The sequence below is a fragment of the Oreochromis aureus genome, linkage group 14, assembly GCF_013358895.1.
Source record: "Oreochromis aureus strain Israel breed Guangdong linkage group 14, ZZ_aureus, whole genome shotgun sequence".
Classification (NCBI taxonomy): Eukaryota; Metazoa; Chordata; class Actinopteri; order Cichliformes; family Cichlidae; genus Oreochromis; species Oreochromis aureus.
In genome coordinates, this window is record NC_052955.1 from 23,248,572 (window position 1) to 23,268,430 (window position 19,859).

At 41.0% G+C, this 19,859-nt stretch overlaps 1 protein-coding gene across 4 annotated transcripts in view; it reads right to left on the minus strand.

Annotated features, from left to right (window-relative positions):
- Window positions 1–19,859, minus strand: part of LOC116322966 (cytoplasmic dynein 2 heavy chain 1) — a 116,823-nt gene that overhangs the window by 23,567 nt on the left and 73,397 nt on the right. For 3 of the 4 annotated variants that reach the window (XM_039597954.1, XM_039597953.1, XM_031743215.2), the window contains 8 exons: window positions 15,431–15,591; window positions 14,856–14,981; window positions 10,124–10,234; window positions 8,519–8,588; window positions 8,139–8,224; window positions 1,983–2,058; window positions 1,537–1,757; window positions 648–752 (listed from right to left, as the gene is read on the minus strand). In XM_039597954.1, the coding sequence (XP_039453888.1) occupies window positions 648–752; window positions 1,537–1,757; window positions 1,983–2,058; window positions 8,139–8,224; window positions 8,519–8,588; window positions 10,124–10,234; window positions 14,856–14,981; window positions 15,431–15,591 (956 nt within the window). Of the gene's footprint in view, window positions 1–647; window positions 753–1,536; window positions 1,758–1,982; window positions 2,059–8,138; window positions 8,225–8,518; window positions 8,589–10,123; window positions 10,235–14,855; window positions 14,982–15,430; window positions 15,592–19,859 lie in introns of those variants that run through there. The other variant, XM_039597955.1, reaches the window with a different exon arrangement.

The following is a 19,859-nucleotide window of genomic DNA, read 5'->3' on the forward strand; positions in this document are numbered from 1 at the left end:
GGCAAAGGCGGTATTTGTCATTGGATGATTGGAAAACAGACATATGTACTCAAGACACAAACGCCCGACAGATAGCAGTGAGAGAAGGGGCATCTTTAACCAGACTGCCCTGAACTCTATTTTTCCATACTATGTTACACCTTCTGCTTTGCTTCTCTGTAGAGAAGGATATATACTGCAGCAGAATAAAGACCCTAACCTCAAAGCTTGGCACCTTCTGCTTGAAGATCAAAGAGGAGGACTGACTTCAATGATTGTGACTTTTTGACAGTCACCTGACCTCAACTGTACATTTATGGCGGCACTTGAAAAAGTGGAAAAAGCCAAGTATTCCTGACATCACAAGGAGCTCTTTGGAACACTGTCAAATCACGCTGAGATAACATGGCTTATCATGTGGAGTCTATGCCAGCACTGCCAGGATTGCTGCTCCATCCCTCCAGTGGAGTTCCACTGACTTGTGGGATCAGTGTCAAGGCGCACTGAAGCTGCTCTAGTGACACATGTTGACCCAACACCTCACTAAGACAATTTGAGTTGATTTTCTTTTCATTTCTCATCTGTATACATGCGAGACTGATGTGAGCTACAGGCGATGTGAGCGCATGTGCTTGTGTGAATAGGCAGACTGCTGTGTGTGGGTGCACCTGGGAGCTGACGATTCTCTGGGAGGATCTCTCTATGTTGGCAGGCAGACCAAAGAATGCTGGCCTGTCATCCTCTGGGAGATTCTCTATTACTCTGCGGTAGTCCTGGGAAGACACGCAGACCCATACAGGTCACACATGGACACACACCCATATAAAGAGAGAGCAAATTAAAGCATGCTGCCAATTTATATCATGGCTTTAAGACAAAAGACATTTTTCCATTTCTAAGCAACGCGTTATTAAATTTAAAAGTGAAATCTTGTGGCATGCTTGTTAGATTTCTGTGTGGGTGTATGGGATTAATAATGCAATACTGAGCTTATTAGGGTGTGTTGTTTGTAACAGTTTGATGCAGGTTTTTTAACAACATATATTTGCTTTGAATAGGGCTTTAAAAGCCTAAATTACTAAACTGATCTCCCTCATCACTCACTGCTGACTGCTGAATTCTAGCAAAAGACTGACAATTCAAATGATAGATTTCCATATTGATTGTTTTTTAAACAAATGACCTGTCAGTGATTCTGTGGAATGAACTAACATCTGGCAAAGAAAATCTAAACAGAAAGCAAAGCAGCAGAAAAACAGAACCACATAACCACTTACTTGCGAGTTATTGCTGACATTTATTTGTAATGGCTACTTTATAAACCAAGTGAAAATGAAGCTAACACCAGACAGAACTTAAACACAAACCCCAACTAGTGAATCTAATCAACCATTTTTGCTTCTTTGCCACTGGACGTGGGCTCATCAAGATGTATACAAACTATATAAACTTTCACCTTAAGCCTAAAGATACATATATTTGTAATGCACATATATTTCTTAATAATAAGTATATGTACAACTAGGTGTTACATAGTGAGTGTTCCCAGTAACCTACCAATATGGCACAAGAGTTTGGGAGGCTGATCTGAGGTGGAAAGAATCCTCCTCTGCTTTTTCTCTGTCCAGCAGAGAGGGAGGACGAAAGGAGACGTGCGGAAAAGAACTGCTCAAGGTAGGAGCGCAAGATGCGGAGGTCAGACGGGTTGTCAATACGTCCTCCATAGATAGCATTCTCCAACAGACCATGGACAAACTCCCACTGAAATTGTTTACCACCTTAGAGATATCGAGACATATAAATACACAAATAAAAAGCGGGGTCCACACAGAAGGTAAATAACACAGAGATGCGAATGCTGAATTGCCCAGGTTATGCTTCTTCATAAGTGGTGGTCAAAGAAACACGTTCATAAAAGGCAATCAAAGAAACAAGAGATTACCATGTGCAGACAAAAATGCAGAGCTTTCTGCTGAATTTACACATTTCATCAGTCGTCCTACCTTCAAAAAGCCTGTCGATAATCTCAAAGCCAGCACGAAGGTCTGACAAGGAAAACTCATAGAACTTTGTCCAGCCCTGCAGATAAATCAGAGATAAGCGTACAAGTCAGTACAGAAATGACAAATGAAAAGTGACAATAAAAAAAAAAAAAAAAAAAACCTCTGGGATTTATTCAGATCCAAAATTCCATTGGAATTTAAAATCCAGATGAAACTGAAAGTACAAAGTTTAATAAGTCGATAAAACACACATTTTCACAGCACTGACCATTTCTGTAAAACCAAAAAACAAACAAAAAAAAACATTAAATTTTTTTTGTTTTTTTTTTTGTTTACTTCACTTCACTCAATCACCTGTTGTAAACTGCCCACTGTAGTTGGATGAGGTGAGAGGTGGAAGAAAACTGTGTGGGCATCTTTCAGTGATTAAGTGTATGTTGTTCGTCCAGCAATTGTGTGCCTGAATGTGCATTCAAAAACTTTGGTGGGACACGTTTCGCAGCGCCTAATAAATTCGCTTACAGTATAAGTGTCAACATTCACAAGTTTGTAGGCTTTTGTATTAAGCAAAGGCTGCTTATTGAGCCAATATTTCATTTAATGTATGGGTTATATTTGAGCTTACTGACTGTAAGCACTTCAGAAAGTGTGCTATAAAATCAGTAATTTACCAGACATAGCTAACCAGTCAGCTTGCTGTCCTTTGGCCAGATGTTAATCATTCATACACACACGCACACAGACGTAACTTTACCGATTCCCTTTCATTAGGAATATACACAACCTTGGAAATAGAAGCCTGTCCGCTTTGCTTCATTTTAATTCTACTGCCTTTTCTTTTTAAAAGAAATACTTTTTGCAGTGGCATGTAAAGAGGATGAAAACAAGAGAATAAATGAGATGGGGAAGAAGAACAGTAGATGAAGCAAGAAGGAAATGAGTGATGGTGGAGTGGACAAGAGGCGCTGTGACTGTTTCAGTAATTAGGTGATCATGTTCTTGGATGAGAAACAACATTACCATCTCAAACGAAAACACTTACCAGAGATTCAGTGACTGAGCAAGAAAGAGAATGAGAGAGATAAAAACAGCAAAAGACAGACAAGACAACTGCAGACAGAGAGGCTAAAACAAATATCACGGGGCCGGAAAGGAAAATGGAATTTAAAGAAAGGGGAATGCTCACAGATGAGGTATTCTGTGATTGTTTCCTAAATTTGAGAAATGCATCAAGTACCATATATTGACACATAAATGACATCTTCTTAAATTTGTTGAAGTCTCTTTATATCTTTACATTTCATTAGAATGTACTCAGATTACTTAATGTCAAACAAACCAGCACTTCTAAAGTTAAGAAGCTTTTTTTAGTTGATTGGTTCATAAGGACACACGAGGAAACATGAAAAGGTAAGAATCAGCCAAGACTGATTTTCAGTGAATCTTGTTTCGTTAGGATTTGAAAGGAACAAGCATAATAATACACACACCTTCGGTTTTTCCTGTTAGAATTTTGTACTCAGCTGTACATATCAAAAAGGTACAAAAGTCACAATGCTGCATTAAGAAAAGAGCAAGAACATCATGCTTACTTTCTCTCCCCCGCACACCTGGCCAGAAGCTGTGTGAGGTAGCAGTGAATGTCAGACTGTCACTTTAAGAAAGCTACTTTTATGGGTTATTTCTGCATTCACTCATGCAGACATTTTAAACCTTCAACTCTGATTTAATACATGAAATGAAAAGAAGAATTAAATACATTTTTATTGTCGTTTTTACACATGTTTTAAAGCTGTTTTTGGGGGGGCATTTTAAAATTCAAATATCTAAAAAGAAAACTCCTTGAGCTAGGTCCTTCAAATATTTAAGGTACATGATTGTATGAATATAAACTCTCAGGAGTGTCTCAGGTTAACATATAATGATGGATGCTTTAAGTCTACAGAATATTTGCATATCCAGCCTCTGACAGCAGATTTGAAGGCCTGTGGAAACCTGTGTTTTGCAGGTAGGCTGGGTGGGGAGATTTTTTTTTTTAAATTTACAGCTTCTCATACACAAGACAAATAACATTAAAAAAAAACACAGTCCACATCAGGTAAATTATTTCACAGATATTAAAGCTTGATTATGAGATAAAACATACTTCCGTCCATCTTCAGTGTGACATTTCCAGAATGTTTTTACAAAATGCAAGTTTCTATTAATATTACATCCAAAATTTGGGATAGCGTTCTGTCTCATTTTCCTATTTTTGACCTGAGGCTCTGAAATTTTGTATAATTATCATTAATAAGTGTATCTTTCCTTAAGACGATTTAAGGCAACTCAGAGATCGTCATTTGGAGGGATTTGATGAACTGATATGGAATGACCTCAATACATCAAAACTGAAACTGAGAAAATAAACAGCCAGATTTTCTCTATAGAAATGGTGATTACAGAAATTATTTAAACAATAAAATACTGATAAATACCTCTAAGCACTTGCTTTTAAATAATATTTCAGATGCCTTTATTCTCATGCCATGGTCATTTTTAACCGAAAAAATCTCAAGTTTGGGCATTTGAGCTTTCTAGCCTTTATCAGGGAGTTTGCTGGATTTCTTTTGGGAACCTTGATGACTTTTAGGCTTATATGTATCCATTTCCAAGAGCACCTCAAAGGAATCAAATCCAGCAAGTGTTCCTACTTCAATACTGTTTAAATGCTTTTATATACCGTATGTTACACATTCTGAACCCACATGGACTAAAAAAGCTCTACTTCCACTACGTGCCATGAGTCAAGACACAGTTGAGACAATTTAATTTCCTTTGTAAGACTGGCCACCAACATCAAAAGTATTACATATTCCACTGTCTTTTATATTAGAAATAGTACACACATTGCTCTATAAGGAGTATGCATGACAAGCATCAGGTGCCTCACCAGTGTGGGGTTTATTGACCAAACTCATTGTGTTGGCCAGCAGACCGGGTTACTACAAAGGCTTATATTGGCTGGATGTAAACATTTACACATGCGTGGGTACATGCACACAGCCATGCACACACCCACACACACACACACAGAATCAGCTTGTGTGTTTGCCCAACAGACCTGTCATGCTTTTTTCTGTTTTTTCCTTTTGTTTTTGTAGGTTTATATTTCACATTAATTTTAGGTTTACAAATTTTAAATGTTCATTCATGTTCAAACCTACAAATTCAGCAGGGAATCAGATAGTTATTTCTCCCACTGTATACTCTTCAGTACTACAAACCCACTGAACATGCATTTTGGAATCTAATGTAAAATCACTGTCCCACAGATGGCATCACCTCCGTATGTTTTACAATTGATTTCAAGATTTTACTTTCACACCTTCTGCCACCCTTTGCAATGACTTTTTATGTTTCTTTGTTAATAAGATTTCCTCCCTGCAGTCTGTCATTCCACCTCCACTTTTCAATCCCTGTGTTTCTCTCCCGTGCCAATCTGCCTTTAATCAGTTTGAGCTAATCTCTCTTTCTCAGCTGCATGAAACAGTCTGCAAGGTCAAGTCTACCAACTGTTCCACTGACGCTATCCCCTCTCGTCTTCTGAAGCAGGTCCTGGACTCAGTTGGACCTGTCCTTCTGGTCCTGATCAATGCCTGTCTCAGCTCTGGTTGTTTCCCAACACTTTTTAAGCATGCTGTTGTTCAACCACTCCTCAAAAAGCCTAACCTGGATCCATCTATACTCTCTAATTATAGGCCCATCTCCAATCTGCCCTTTCTGTCCAAAGTATTGGAACGAGTTGTCTTCAGGCAGCTCCAGTCATTTTTAGACAACAACAGTCTCTATGAGAAGTTTCAGTCCGGTTTTAGAGCTCGTCACAGCACTGAAACCGCCTTACTGAGAGTTTTTAATGATTTGCTTTTAACTGTAGACTCTGGTCGTGCTGCTGTCCTAGTAACCTTAGACCTGACAGCAGCCTTCGACACCGTCGATCACAACATACTGTTATCCCGCCTAGAACACTGTGTCGGTTTGAAAGGTACTGTTTTAAAGTTTTTCCAGTCCTACCTGGATAACAGGAGTTTCTCTGTTCACCTCGGTGAACTGTCATCTCCCAGAGCTCCTTTAACTTGTGGTGTACCTCAGGGGTCCATTCTAGGCCCCCTGCTGTTTATTCTGTATTTGCTCCCTCTGGGCGATGTGCTGCGCAAACATAATGTGTCCTTCCACTCTTTTGCTGATGACATTCAGATCTACCTCATTTTGAGGTTAGACTGTAAGGACTCTTTGCAGCCGTTATTCTCCTGTCTGTCTGACGTTAAGACTTGGATGGCTCTTAACTTTCTACATCTAAATGAAAGTAAAACTGAAGTCATTGTGTTTGGGCTTCCTAAAGACCCCAACCCTTCCTTTGATTTTATGGGACCCCTAACTTCTGAATGTACTTCCTCCATTAAGAGCCTCGGTGTTACTTTTGACAGTGCTTTTAAATTTGATAAACAAATCAGCTCCGTAGTCAAGGGATCTTTTTATCACCTACGGATTTTAGCTAAAGTCAAGTCCTACCTGTGCAGGAACGATCTAGAAAGGGTGGTCCATGCTTTTATCACTTCACGTCTGGACTACTGTAACTCCCTTTATGCTGGTTTAGATCGTTCCTGTCTGCATCGCCTCCAACTGGTGCAGAACGCTGCTGCTCGCATGCTGACCGGTTCCAAAAGAGAGACCATCACTCCGGTCGTCTGCTCTCTCCACTGGCTCCCAGTTGCTTTTAGGATTGATTTTAAAATTTTACTGCTGGTTTTTAAGGTTCTTAACGGTACTGCACCTCCTTACCTGGCAGAGCTTCTTAGTATTTACTGCCCTAGGAGATCTTTGAGGTCAGCAGACTTGATGCTTTTAGATGTTCCCAGGTACAGATTAAAGACTAGGGGAGAGAGGGCTTTTGCTGTGGCTGCACCCAGACTGTGGAACAGTTTACCCCCTCACATCAGATTCTCCACAAGCCTAGGAACTTTTAAAACTGCTCTTAAAACTCACCTCTTTTCATTGGCTTTTAGCAAGGTTTAACCTATTGTTTTAATTTATTGTTTTATCAGTGAGGTATTTTATGTACCTGTGTTTTATAGTATTCTATATTTGTATTTTATTGTACAGCACTTTGGTCAGCCTTGGTTGTTTTTAAATGTGCTTTATAAATAAACTTGACTTGACTTGACTACTGATTTATTGTGCCCAAAAACTACACAGCAATGATGCTGATTCAATATAAGCTGGTTTGGAGCCTTGGACCCTCAGGTGGGTACCTTCTGGCTGTGCCAAAGTCAAGGATTTAATCTAAAGGTGACCCTTCATCTTTGGAACCACCTGCCTGCGGAGATAAAGCTTGCAGAATCAGTGACTTGCTTTAAATCCCTTCTTGAAAAACATTTCTACATAAAAATGTGTTTAAAGATTCTTTTTATAGCTGTGTTGCATTTCTTTTTTTCTCTTTTATAATTTGTAATTGATCTGTTCATGTTTTTTGTTATTGCCTTGATAGGTATTAATTATATTGACATATTTCATGTTTCTTGTTGTTTGAAGTCTGTCTTAAATTAACCATCATTTCATGGCTTCCTTGAATACTGGGCTTTATCCTAAACCACTATTTGGAAAAGGTATTTTCCAGATACTGATAGGTCTGGGAATGAATTTTGGTCATTGGTCAAATTTTAGAAACCTACAGCAGCAACCTTTCACCACCTCTCTAATGTGACATCCTTTATCAATCATTAATACAGCTACAGGCCCATCCATCAGGTTAATTATCTTTTATATAGTTTGGAACCATGTCGACTATTCACAACAAATATGTTTAATTGTCCAGTGTCTGAGTAGGTTCTCAGTCATCCAGGTAATGGTAGTCCATAAGGGCTTGAAAAAAGAAGGAAACTGAACTTCTTCAAGTTTGTTTAGATGTTTCAGTTCTCATTCAGTTCTGAACTGAAGAGCCTCTTTAAAGTTGCCTAATCATTTTATACGCCTTGATTATCAGAGGGACAAATTATTTTCAAATGATTTGGAATTTGAAAATGTGCTGTGTGCGTAGTAACAATGACAAGGTTGGAGTACTCACTCACATAATGATTATAAAGAACTATGATTACGTTATTTGTTTAAGTATTTTACCTGTGGGATGTAGTTTCGTCTCTCTTGACAGACGGCGTGGAACCAACCCAAACAGAAAAGAGACTGGGCTCTGGCCAGAACACCTCCTGCACACAATCAGTCACGACGTCACAACACAGAAGCTGTGATTCTGGTTCACATGACAAGCTGCTAAAGCTAATAGGCAGTGATATCAAAAACAGTGATTATACTAGTGCGAGAACACTTATATTATAATCAAAGAAAGTGAACTGTCACTTACAAGACAGGAAACAACAAAAAAAAATATTTATAATTTAAGCAATAGGTCTACTTTTCAGCTATGTCAAAAGGCTGACACATGATGAGTTCAGAGATGTATAATCTACTCTGAGGTATCAACTCCAGAGAAGAGACACAACCTTTACTGATCTGCTCTGGAGTCCAGGACTCATATGTCCTCAGCAAATTCTTCTTTAATCCAGGAGGATCCTGGAATTGTGAAAGAAAGATGTTGGAGGAGGAAAAGTGAAAGTGTGAAAGGTGGTAATCCTGCACATTATTCACATATAAATTCAAAGATCAAATAGCAAACATAAAAGAAGATTCTAAGCTCCAAACACATAAATATTTTGAACAAATGCATTCACGACAATGTCCTGTTAAGAAATAAAGAAGACGCATTCGAGTTTTTGTTTAGTTGTGTTTTGTATTTAGAACTTTAGCTAACATGGGGCTGGAAAACATTTGAGCCAAAGTGTTTTTGAAGAGCTTCATTAATTACAAAAAAAATTACTTATGACTGTAGCAAAAATCTGGCAATGTCTGACAACTGCGAGACACTGAAAAAACATCATAGCAGGAAGGCTGAAAATCCTTTCTGCACTGATTAACTGTTAGGTAAGTTATTTGTAGCCCATTAAATCACCAAAAAGCTTAATTAAATATAAAAATAATTCTTTAGTTCGACAGAGTTGAACGTATAATTTACCACAGGAAGGACTGGGACAGAAGCTTCTTGACACAGAGTACTTTGGTACTCTTGCACGAACAGGCTAGACTATACACAGAACTACTACATGTGCACATAACTACTGAATATAAATGATATAAATGTTTTGGTATAATTTAGCTGCAGCATCTGCCACATGATGCAACACATATTGTTCCTCTAAACAGTTCTCTGAATATTTCATTCCTCTGCCAACAATATGGCCCATTTAAGTTAAAACCAATCAGTATACATCGACTTTGTTCAAACATTAACAGCTTAGCTGAAGATCTTGTACACCATCTGGGGGTTTTGACAATGCACACTGCCAGTAAGGCGTGCACACAATTTGCCAAAGTTGATCAATGCACTGGATGAGTTACCAAATCAGTAGATTAGATATATTTGTTTAGGTGTAGCACCAATCAACCAGTTCTCCTCTCTACAATCCTAACCAAACAACCCCCCCAAAAAAAGAAAATCCATATGCACATACCCATTTAAATAAATACTACATACATATATCAGTTTATAGCTTTAGACATTAATGTTCACACTTATCCTGGAGCTGAGACATTTTGTATTGCAGTAAGCCAGACTGTGTTCATAATGTGTATAAACACAAGTAAACTAACAGATTTTTCCAAGTGTTTGTGAAGAAAAAGAAAAGACGAAAAATAGTGAAACAGACAGGAAGTTCATGCAGCATGCTTGGCTGCTGAAGCAGCTAACCCCACCAGCACAACTCCCATCAGAAACACACTGAGCACTAAAGCAGCATCACTAACACACAAACCGCAGGCTTCTGTATCTCCCGGCGTATTATATGGAGTAGAGAAAATACACGTTGATAAATTCAGTTTACAGGCACCCACATCCAAGGATGATTTGAGATACTGTATAAAGTGGTAGGTAAGTATAAGGATATGTAAGCATGTGTACAGAATGCTTGCAAAAATGTGTTGGAACAGCTCTAATTTGCGCAATGAGTCAAAACACCAAACTTATGGTACTGGATGTGTATTTGTGTGCATACCTCATAAGTGATCTTAAGGCTGGACTGCAGCAGAATGGGGGGAAATCTGGGGTGAACTTCTGCTGTCAGCCAAAGACGGAAGCCTGCTTTGGGCCGTAGAACATTTAGCTCCTACAGAGGAAAAAGAGTGTGCACATTAAATAGATTAATATATATGCCAATAAATCAAAGCTGAAATCTGAGTTTTATGACATGACACCAGACCACGTATCCAGTACCACGGCTTCCCAACCCACATATGTCTGCAAATCTTAAATATTTCAAACTATAAACCTTACTCAGTGGTTTGATGAAACGAGTGTAAGAGTCTAAAAAAGGCACCTAACTCAAGAAATGCATCAGTGTTGTTTCTACGCAAAAAATAACTTAGCACAGAACCTATGTTAAATTGTATCTTTTGGCACAAAACGTTGTTGAAAAAACTCATTACTTTCAATTTCTTTGTCTGAATATTTGAAAAGTGCCTAAAACACAGTTTGACAGGCATAAAATTGTATTTTTGTATAAACACTGTGTTTCCAAAAGAGCTATTAGCTGAAAACTTGGCATATACCAGCCTGGTGTGCTGTGTGTCCTTAAACGGGTTGGTATGGTGTGCCAAGGTTAATAAATAAATAAATAACAAGAGAGGAAACTGGAAGAGCAGAGGACCAGAGAAGTGATGGTTGGCTTAAAAGATCTACATCTACAGCACACAGATAGGATCTGAAAGTTATGTCCTTAAGAAATATGAAAAAAAACAAGCAAAGATCTGACACAGGATCTTGAAGATGCATCATACCTGGATAGAAAAACACACACTGGTACATGATCACACATGTATTGGCCTCCCCAGAGTTCAGAATTTAAGACTATGGAAGCAGTATGGAATGATCTTGACAGAGAACGGAACAAAAGGCAGCCAACATCCAAAGAAGAGCTTTGAATGTCCTTCAAGAAGCCTGGAGAACTATTCCTGAAGACTACTTAAAGAAATTACAAGAAAGCCTGCCTAAAATAGTTCAGGCTGTGCTACAGAATAAAGGTGGTCATACCAAATACTGAGCTTTTATATTGTGTGTCTGCACATTTCAAAAATTACTGCACCCATTTTCCTAGCAAAATATAAAGAAATGAGAGGTGCCTCAAGACTTTTGCAAGGTGCTGCATGTAGGGAAATTATACTAATTAAACTAGCCTTATGCACAGTATACTTCAAGTAAATACATTTCATCCTTTCATGTTTTCTGTCTGTCTTTTTATATAATTGTTTCTCTTTTAGAACCATTGCACTGTGATAAATTCTCCACAATGACAAACCCATTCACTTCACTTCACATTCACTTTTTCTTCTTTCAGCATCTTTTTTTCTCCTGACTCCATTACTCTCTCAATTTCTAGCTTTCTTTCTTTCACATCTCCCCTTTACATTCCTTCCCCATCTCTTTCTATTTTTCTCAAAGACTCATGGTTAAAAATAGCCTGCTGGCACCTTAGGGTCTTGTGTCATCTGATTGGGTACGCACATACAAACACAAACACACACTCTCTCACACACACACACACACACACACACACACACACACACACACACACACACACACACACACACACACAGTCAAACTGTAATCAATGTGTTTCTGCATCATTTAGAGCTCAAGTCATCCTCATGGCAGCTCACATGATCCCAAAAAAATCAAAGACCACAAGAACTGACGTCCCTTGAAGAAATACTTGATGTCTCCCATTGTATGTGTGTGTGTATTGCGTAAATGTGTCTACACGTATGTCTGTCTGAAGCGTTGTCAATCAGAATTCCACTGGAACAAATTATAGTGTTGCAGGATGATGTAAGACCAAGAAGAAAACAACGAGGAAAAGAAAATGTGTAGATGTGTAGATAGAAAGCAGGAGCAGGAAGACGCCAGAGAGAGCATAAATCTATTTTAGTATTCACAAATCAAAATCTCCCTTTGTTGGAATATATCCACACTGTCCAGAGTGTGAAAGCCAAACCACTCATGCACAAATAGATAAACTAAATAGGCTCTGAATCAGCACACCAGTGATAAGAATTATCCTTGTAAAGACACAGATATCATATTTCGATCAGTTACTAATTACATCACAGCAGATATTCTGAAACCACTGGCGGTATCTGATTTATCATAAAAAGTGCGGATCAAATTTTGCCATTGTTTCCTCATAATGCAATAATACAGATGGAAGCAAATTGATTACAAGAGTGAGGGAAGGATCCATAAGTAGACAGATGGAGTGAGTGATGTAAACAATGAGGCAGGAAATAGTGCAAGTGGAAGAATATGAGTGGACAGCAATGAGAAGACATCTGCCCTGCCAACTCAGATTATGAACACTGACCACTCTTCTCTGCCGTCTCTCCACCTCTATTTCCATCTCTTTAAATGGCCAACTGCTTTAGTGAAGAAAGGAAACACCAGAGAGACAGATGGGCAAAAAAAGAAGCTGGAAAACATAGAGCGGGAGAAACGGTAAGCAAAAGGACGAAGCTACAGAAACTGAAGCGTATACTAAAACACACCCCCTCTCTTGGTAGAATGTTGCGGTTCAGTTCATTTTCCCTGTTTTTTTCTATTTTCATCCTCAGTTTCTCCATTCTTTCCTACGCTCCTTGCCTCCCTCGTTCCCCACGTTGCGTCAGCTTTTCATTTCAAGCTCGAGTGCTGAGGCCCCGACTACATCGGTAGCTGCGCAAAGAGGGAGACAATGAAACAGCGAGAGAAAGAGAGAGACGGAAAGAAAGAGTTGTACTTGTAAAATTTAAGGAAGGGTGTGAAAATCTGGTGAGAAGATGGCTGGGGAATAGAGTTGGAAACAAATACAGAAAAACAGGCAGATTAATGCAAAATGAAATATTAGGAGAAGAAGTAGAGGAGAGCTGTAATAAGCCATGGTTTAAGTCACACTCAGGAGGGGGGCGCAGAGCTGACAGGTGGGATCTCTTGGCTATCTCCAAGGCATGCACACAGGCACATGTATACAGGTGAGGGCTATGCACAAACAAACACAGGCAAGGGGGGTAATCACAGCATGAAGTGGTTCCTCTCAATATGGTACCGTTATCGTCCTGCACTGTTCTGGTCTTCTAACTCTCTGTGAGTCCCTGTTGGGTTAGGCAGGAGGAGAGTCGGATTCCCACTCTTCGGTTTGGTCACCTGTTGCTCAACACTGTCATCAACAACCACTACTTATGGACCGGCTCCAGCACTCAGAGTCCACCAGATTGTCTGCCTCTTCAGAGTGGTAATCAGGCTTTTTTATGGCTCTCCTGCATTCTCGCAGATTTTCTAGTGTAATATTCTTGTTTTCTTGCTTTTCAGTACTTCCCGAGTGGCCAAAGAGTGGATCCCTGCTCAGTGCAACTTACCTGTTTCCATCAAGCTGGTCTGTTCAACTTCACTGAAGAAGTCCATGTCTCAAGTCACCTGCCTGCCTGCCCAACCTCCTCTAACTAAAACCAATCATTCCCAGACTTACAAATTACTCCTCTCCCAGTGACTAACCTGCTCAGTCTCCTGGATCTCTCCGCAATGACATCTTCTCTCCTTGAGTCAATAAACCAGTTAAACTTTGAAACTGTCTGCTTTGGGCTTTGCTTCCCATTATCGCCTTTTTTGGCATCTGAAAGATGCGGCCTGCTACAGCAACAAAAAATGAAACTGAACCCCAGGAAAAAAAACGAAAGAAAGAAACAACCAAAAATTTGCACGACACAAAAGAATCCTATTTATTGTAACATAAAAGCCCATCTTCCCTGAAATTAAAATATACAAGACATCACAACATGATAATTCCACACAAATCCACACATACTTAAAGCAAGATCCAAACACATATACACATAGACACACACACGTAAATGTCCAGAAAGACAAATGTAGAAACACAGCGGCATAAACAACACCAAAGAGTCTATTGTGGGCAGGCAGAATACAAAATGTGTATGTGTAGAGACAAAGGACAGAAGGTAATTTTAGATATGGAAATTTGGGCAACCAGCAGAATGTGGTCGTGGCTTTGTTTTTGTATGTAGCAGTCTTGTAATATTACAGATAAACACTTACAAGCTGGAGTGAAATAAGTAATTACAAACACACTTTTAATACATGTCTTCCACATGACTCTTTAACACTGATCTTCCCTTTTAACTCCAATGCCATCTTACAATGTGGAGTCAAAAAAGATATATTAGGGGTGTCTTCTAACCGGGCGTGTTCTACTGAAACTATTTTGTGGACTCACTTTGTTGGATGCAGTCTGTGGGACTTATTTTATTGGATTTCCTCCATGGACTCGCTATTGGACTACTTCTTAAACTTACTTTGGAAGTCTTGTGTAGTTATTATATTAGTTTTGGACTTGATATCTTTCCTCTGCTGGATTATTACAATTACCCCCCCCCCCCACACACACACACACACTCACACGTTGATGTAATGTAATATCATTTTACAATTAATGCAGAGCTATTTAATAAAGTCCAGCTGTGGATTGACACAAGTTCATATCCATGAATAAATAATCTATTCAGACTAACTCATTCATCAAAAACACCCCTTTTCAGGTTCTATTGTTCAACCATTATTAACCCAAAAAATAGTTCAAAATACAAAAAAAAACCCCTCACTCAGACACATGTACACAGACAAAAGATAACGGCTGATCCTCTGGCACTAACACAGACAAAAACTCACTGAGACAGAGTACTCACTTTTTCCAGGAGGGGTAGCCATGCGGTGACAAGGTGAAGGTTTTTCAGGCAAAGCCAGTCTCCATTTCGGGAGCATTCTCTGAGTGTAGCTAAGGCTACATCAGCCTGCCCCTGACCCATGGAGATCTACACAGAGAGGGAGAACAGGAGAAGTGGGGGGAGAGATGGAGGGGTGAGTGAGAAACAGAGAAAGTGGTATGAAACTTGAATACTACACTGTAATAACTCATAAGTTAGGCACCAAGTGAGATTATCTCCGAGATTTTGCTAAGTTTCGGCTTTTAAATTGTGATAATAACCCCATTGTATTACTTCAGCTGTGTAAGAGCATCTTTTCTCAGACTTATATGCCAAATAAACATATGTCAAGAACTATTTAGCAACAGGACATTCACCAAATTGTAGCACCCTCTGTTTTCCCCTTTAAGGTGTGTAGTATATCACTAGATTCTAGGCTAGACTAAATTGAATGGGCTAGATTCTATAGTTGTGATCTTGCTGTTATGTTAAGAAAAAATCCACCTGCACTTGTTAATCTGCTGCGACTTCTACCATTTTATGCTGTTATTCGCTACCTCATGATAATTGTCCCTGCCAACAGTTTCGGCTGCTAGTTCTGCGAGCTCCTGGGAAGGGTCTGCCCCTGGAGAGATGATGATCAACACTGGCTCCCATTCCATTGTCTCGGTGCAGAGACGCCGCAGATTCAGAGGAGGGGGCGAGAGCTCTTTCATAGCTGCACAGAGGAGGAAAAAGGGGGTAGGAAGATGACAAAAAGAGTCAAAAAAGGATCTGTAAAATGTGTGTCAACATTACGTTCAAATTTGATATGGTACACAGAGTCAGAGTAAGTGGATATATTGTGCGATACTAGCAATGCATAGAGCAAGGGCTGAACACAGCAGGAAAGAAGAAATAGAGGGAAATGCTAGTACACAGCAGCAAAGCGGTATTTTGTGAGGGCAGATGGGTTAGAAGGAGACATAGATGAGATAGACAGGGAGACAGAGACAAGGAGGGGAAGACAGCACCTAAAGGGTGGTGATGTGAAGAGAAGTCTGGGGTAAAGAGGAAAAAAGGGAAGGCTGAGGGAAAGCAGAAAGAAGGAGGTAATGGAGAAAGGGAGATGGGGAATAAGAGGAAGACACTATGAAAGACAGAGAGAGAAAGTTTAGGAGGGTGATGTGCTATGCATATTGAGTACTAGGTATGCAGCAGAATTCACCACACAGAGAAGAACACCTTGTCAGCCCCCTGGTGTTGAGAAGCCAAGCTCTTAGTATATCAGTGTGTGTGTGTGTGTGTGTGTGTGTGTGTGTGTGTGTGTGTGTGTGTGTGTGTGTGTGTGTGTGTGTGTGTGTGTGTGTGTAACCCCTTATTGAGAATACTTAAGCTCTAATCCCGCTGTAATATATTGAATCACATATCAGATATGGGTTAATAGTGACACACATGCAACGATCCAGGCACGCCGAGCATGAGTGGCTGTGTTAGAAATTCCTCTGTGACATTTTTTGTGCAAGTATCAGCAGATATTGCTTTCAGACACGAGCGTGCACACACAAACAGACACACACGCGCAGTGCTGTCTTCTCTGGTTGGCGCAGCTGCCCCATCCTGAACATTCTTTTGGTGTCTGCTGCCAAATGCAATCTGCTGCACTGAAGTACACATGCATGCACATACACAAGGTCTTAGCGGAGAACATCGCTGAGTGACCTTTTCCCGCATCGCTATGGCAACACTAAGAAAAACAGTTCTCGGACCACATGGCTTGTGATGTCTCTCTGCAAAGTAAGGGAGAATTGGCAGAACGTGGGCCTGCACAATTACATACACAACTACCTTTGACGTGCGCAGGTAATCAGTATTCATGCTGCAGACCAGCATCCTCCGTCTGAATAGCAAAGTTCACCTTGGCCTTTACAACACGCTATCAAAAAAAGAGGGCTAAGATGAGCCTGGAAAAGGAAAGTACTGGTCTCTCTGTGGTTCAAACAGTGCTGTTGAGGAAACACTGAGCGACTGTGAAAGAACGGTGCTCACATAAAATCCGTGGCATTATGAGCATTCAAGTCTTTCTATAAAAATTTCATTATCTTTCTGTCAAAGTCACTATTTTTGTGAAAGAGGTTTTGTGTGTTTTGAGAAGTTGTATGAGCAAGCACCGAGTCTCTATGTGTGTGTGTCTGTTGTATTCACTCAGGCATGCCTGGGTGTGTGAGAGCAGTGCCCAGGCCTGGACTGGAGGGATTGAGTGAGATTAGCTGTAAGAGGATTACAGACCATGCCTCATTAGCATACTGATTTACTGCCAAAAACACATACACATAGACACGAAATCTTCTTCTCTTCTGTTCCTTTTTCATCTGTCTGTCGCTCAAGCTCTTTCAAATATACATGGACTATTATCCACCTCATCCATTGTACACACAGTACACTGTTATCAGTGGGTTACTGCGAGTGTAAGGATTGTGCAGATGATCTCTGTATCATGATTTTTAAAAAAGTCTACCTATGTATAAAAATAGATACAAAGATGTGACACTTGTGTTTGAGAAATAAGCTCAGTCCACAACAGCAAATAACACCACTAAGACAGGAGATGGGAAATACATACACTCACTGGACCCTTTATTATGTACACTTTGCAAGTATTGCCTTCAGAACTGCCTTAATTATTAATGGCAAAGATTTAACAACATTCTTTTGAGAATTTGGTCACATAGTTGCTGCAAATTTGCCAGCTGCTCATCCATGATGGGAATGTGCCGTTCCACTACATTTCAAAGAAAGCAGTTTGAGATTATTTGAGCTGTTGGAAGAAACCGTCAGAAGATGGGAACAATGTGGTCATAACGGGATGGCTGTGGTCAGCAACAATACTCAATTAGTACTAAGAGGCCCAAAATCTGCCAAGAAAATATTTCCCACACCATTACACCACCAGCCTGCCGATTTAAGGCAGGATGCATCCATACTTTCATGTTGATTACCCAAAATTCTGGCCCTACCATCCGAATAACGCAGCAGAAATCGAGTCTGGTCAGACCAGCAGTGTTTTTCAATCTTCTGCTGTCCAATTTAAGGGATCCTGTGCAAACTGAATTTGCTGTTCTTGGCTGACAGGAGTGGTACGCAGTGTGGTATTCTGTTATTCTAGCCCGTCTGCATCAAGGACTGATGTGTTATGCATTCAGTGATGTTCTACTGCAGCGGTCCCCAACCTTTTTTGCGCCACGGACCGGTTTATGCCCGACAATATTTTCACAGACCGGCCTTTAAGGTGTCGCGGATAAATACAACAAAATAAAACTAGTACCGGTACCGAAAAAAAAAAGATTTATTCATAACACACGTGAAAAGACCCAGGAAAACCGAGTTAATGATAAAAACGATAACAGAATAACGCTGAAAACCGATAAAAACCCTGAAAACCATACATTTCACACCTGAGCCTCAACTCTCGCGGCCCGGTACCAAACGACTCACGGACCGGTACCGGTCCGAGGCCCGGGGGTTGGGGACCTCTGTTCTACTGCATAACCTGGTTGCAGCAAGTGGTCATCTGAATTACTGTTGGTTTCCTTGCTTGTAGCAGTCTTGCCATTCACGTTTGACCTCTACTTTCAAGGCCTGGATCTCACAATTTTGATGACCAGTTTAAACTTCAGCAGGACGTCGTGATCATACAGAAATTTGCCTAAATGCGGACTCCAAATTACCATCAGGATGTACACCTCACCCCTGGCGTCGTTGCCCACCTCTCAATTTTAAATACATGTAGACATTGAGGGCTAGCAGGAGGGGCTATACGCTTACCTGCTGCTCTGGCAGGTAGCTCCATGCCCTCCTGGGTTTTAAATGCACCTTAGAACACACATACATCAACACTACATATGAGCGGGTGGAGGGAGGTTTGGAGTCTTCCTACACCCCCGTTCTCTGAGGCCTGCTGGAGCGGGGGGGCTAGGAGGAGGAGTTGGCCGTCCGACTGGGGTCTGGAATGTGGGGCCTCCCTGCTGCTGCGGAGTCGGGGCGGTCTGCTTCTCCCCACCGCAGGGAAAACGGTAACACCACCTGGGTCTGGGCGCAGCAAGGGTACCTAGACCCGGGGCTTAGAGTACGCTTGGGGAGTGTGATTGTGTGTACAGTGTCTCTCTATGTCTGTCTCCATGTTGGGTGAGTGTTGAGTAATTGTAAATGAGAGCATGAGGGTGGGAATAGATGTTTGTATCTGTGTGTGCCTGTTTGTCTGTGTCTATATGTCAGGTTGGGTATCAGACGCCACCTCTCTGGGGACATCTCAGGCCCTCCAAGGTTTGGAGGCCCATCTCCCCCCACTACTTCCCCTGCCGGTGGCAGACGCCCTCAGACATCGGTGCGTTGGTGGTTCTTTGTCTCCGGGGGTGGGCGCCCAGGTACCCACCGGCTCACTCCTTGGCGGCTGCTTATCGGGGCATGTAGCCTGGAGCTCGCTCGGGCCACTTCGGGGATGGGGTGCCCTCGGCCTCGGCCCGGGGCTCGGTCACTCAGGCACAGCTGGCTGCCGGGCGGAGCTCACGGGCACGCGTCTGCAACCCCCTGGCTTCTGCTCCGCGGCTGCTGAGTGACGCCTCATCTGGGGCTCTCCTCAGCTCTTTCTGGGATAGTGACGCGGCTGCCCCTCTGTTGGTCTTCCTTGGTCTCTTGTGTTCTGGGGGCCTCTGGATGTCTGGAGTTTTGATCTCCTCCATACCTGCTTCATGCCCTTGAGGACGGGGGCAGTGGCCCCCACACCTCTAGCAGATCATTACATGAAGGAACCTTTTAAAAAACAAGCGCGTTCATGCTCACAGGTGTACACATGGGTGATCACACACACAAACTACACCCTTTTTGGCTCCTACCTCAAAGCACACTGTGCGCTGTCGATCTCACGTGCTGCACAATAATGTTTAATATTTAGTATTTACTGTCATATTCCCATATATCATTGTGATCTTGTTTATTACTCTCGTTTTC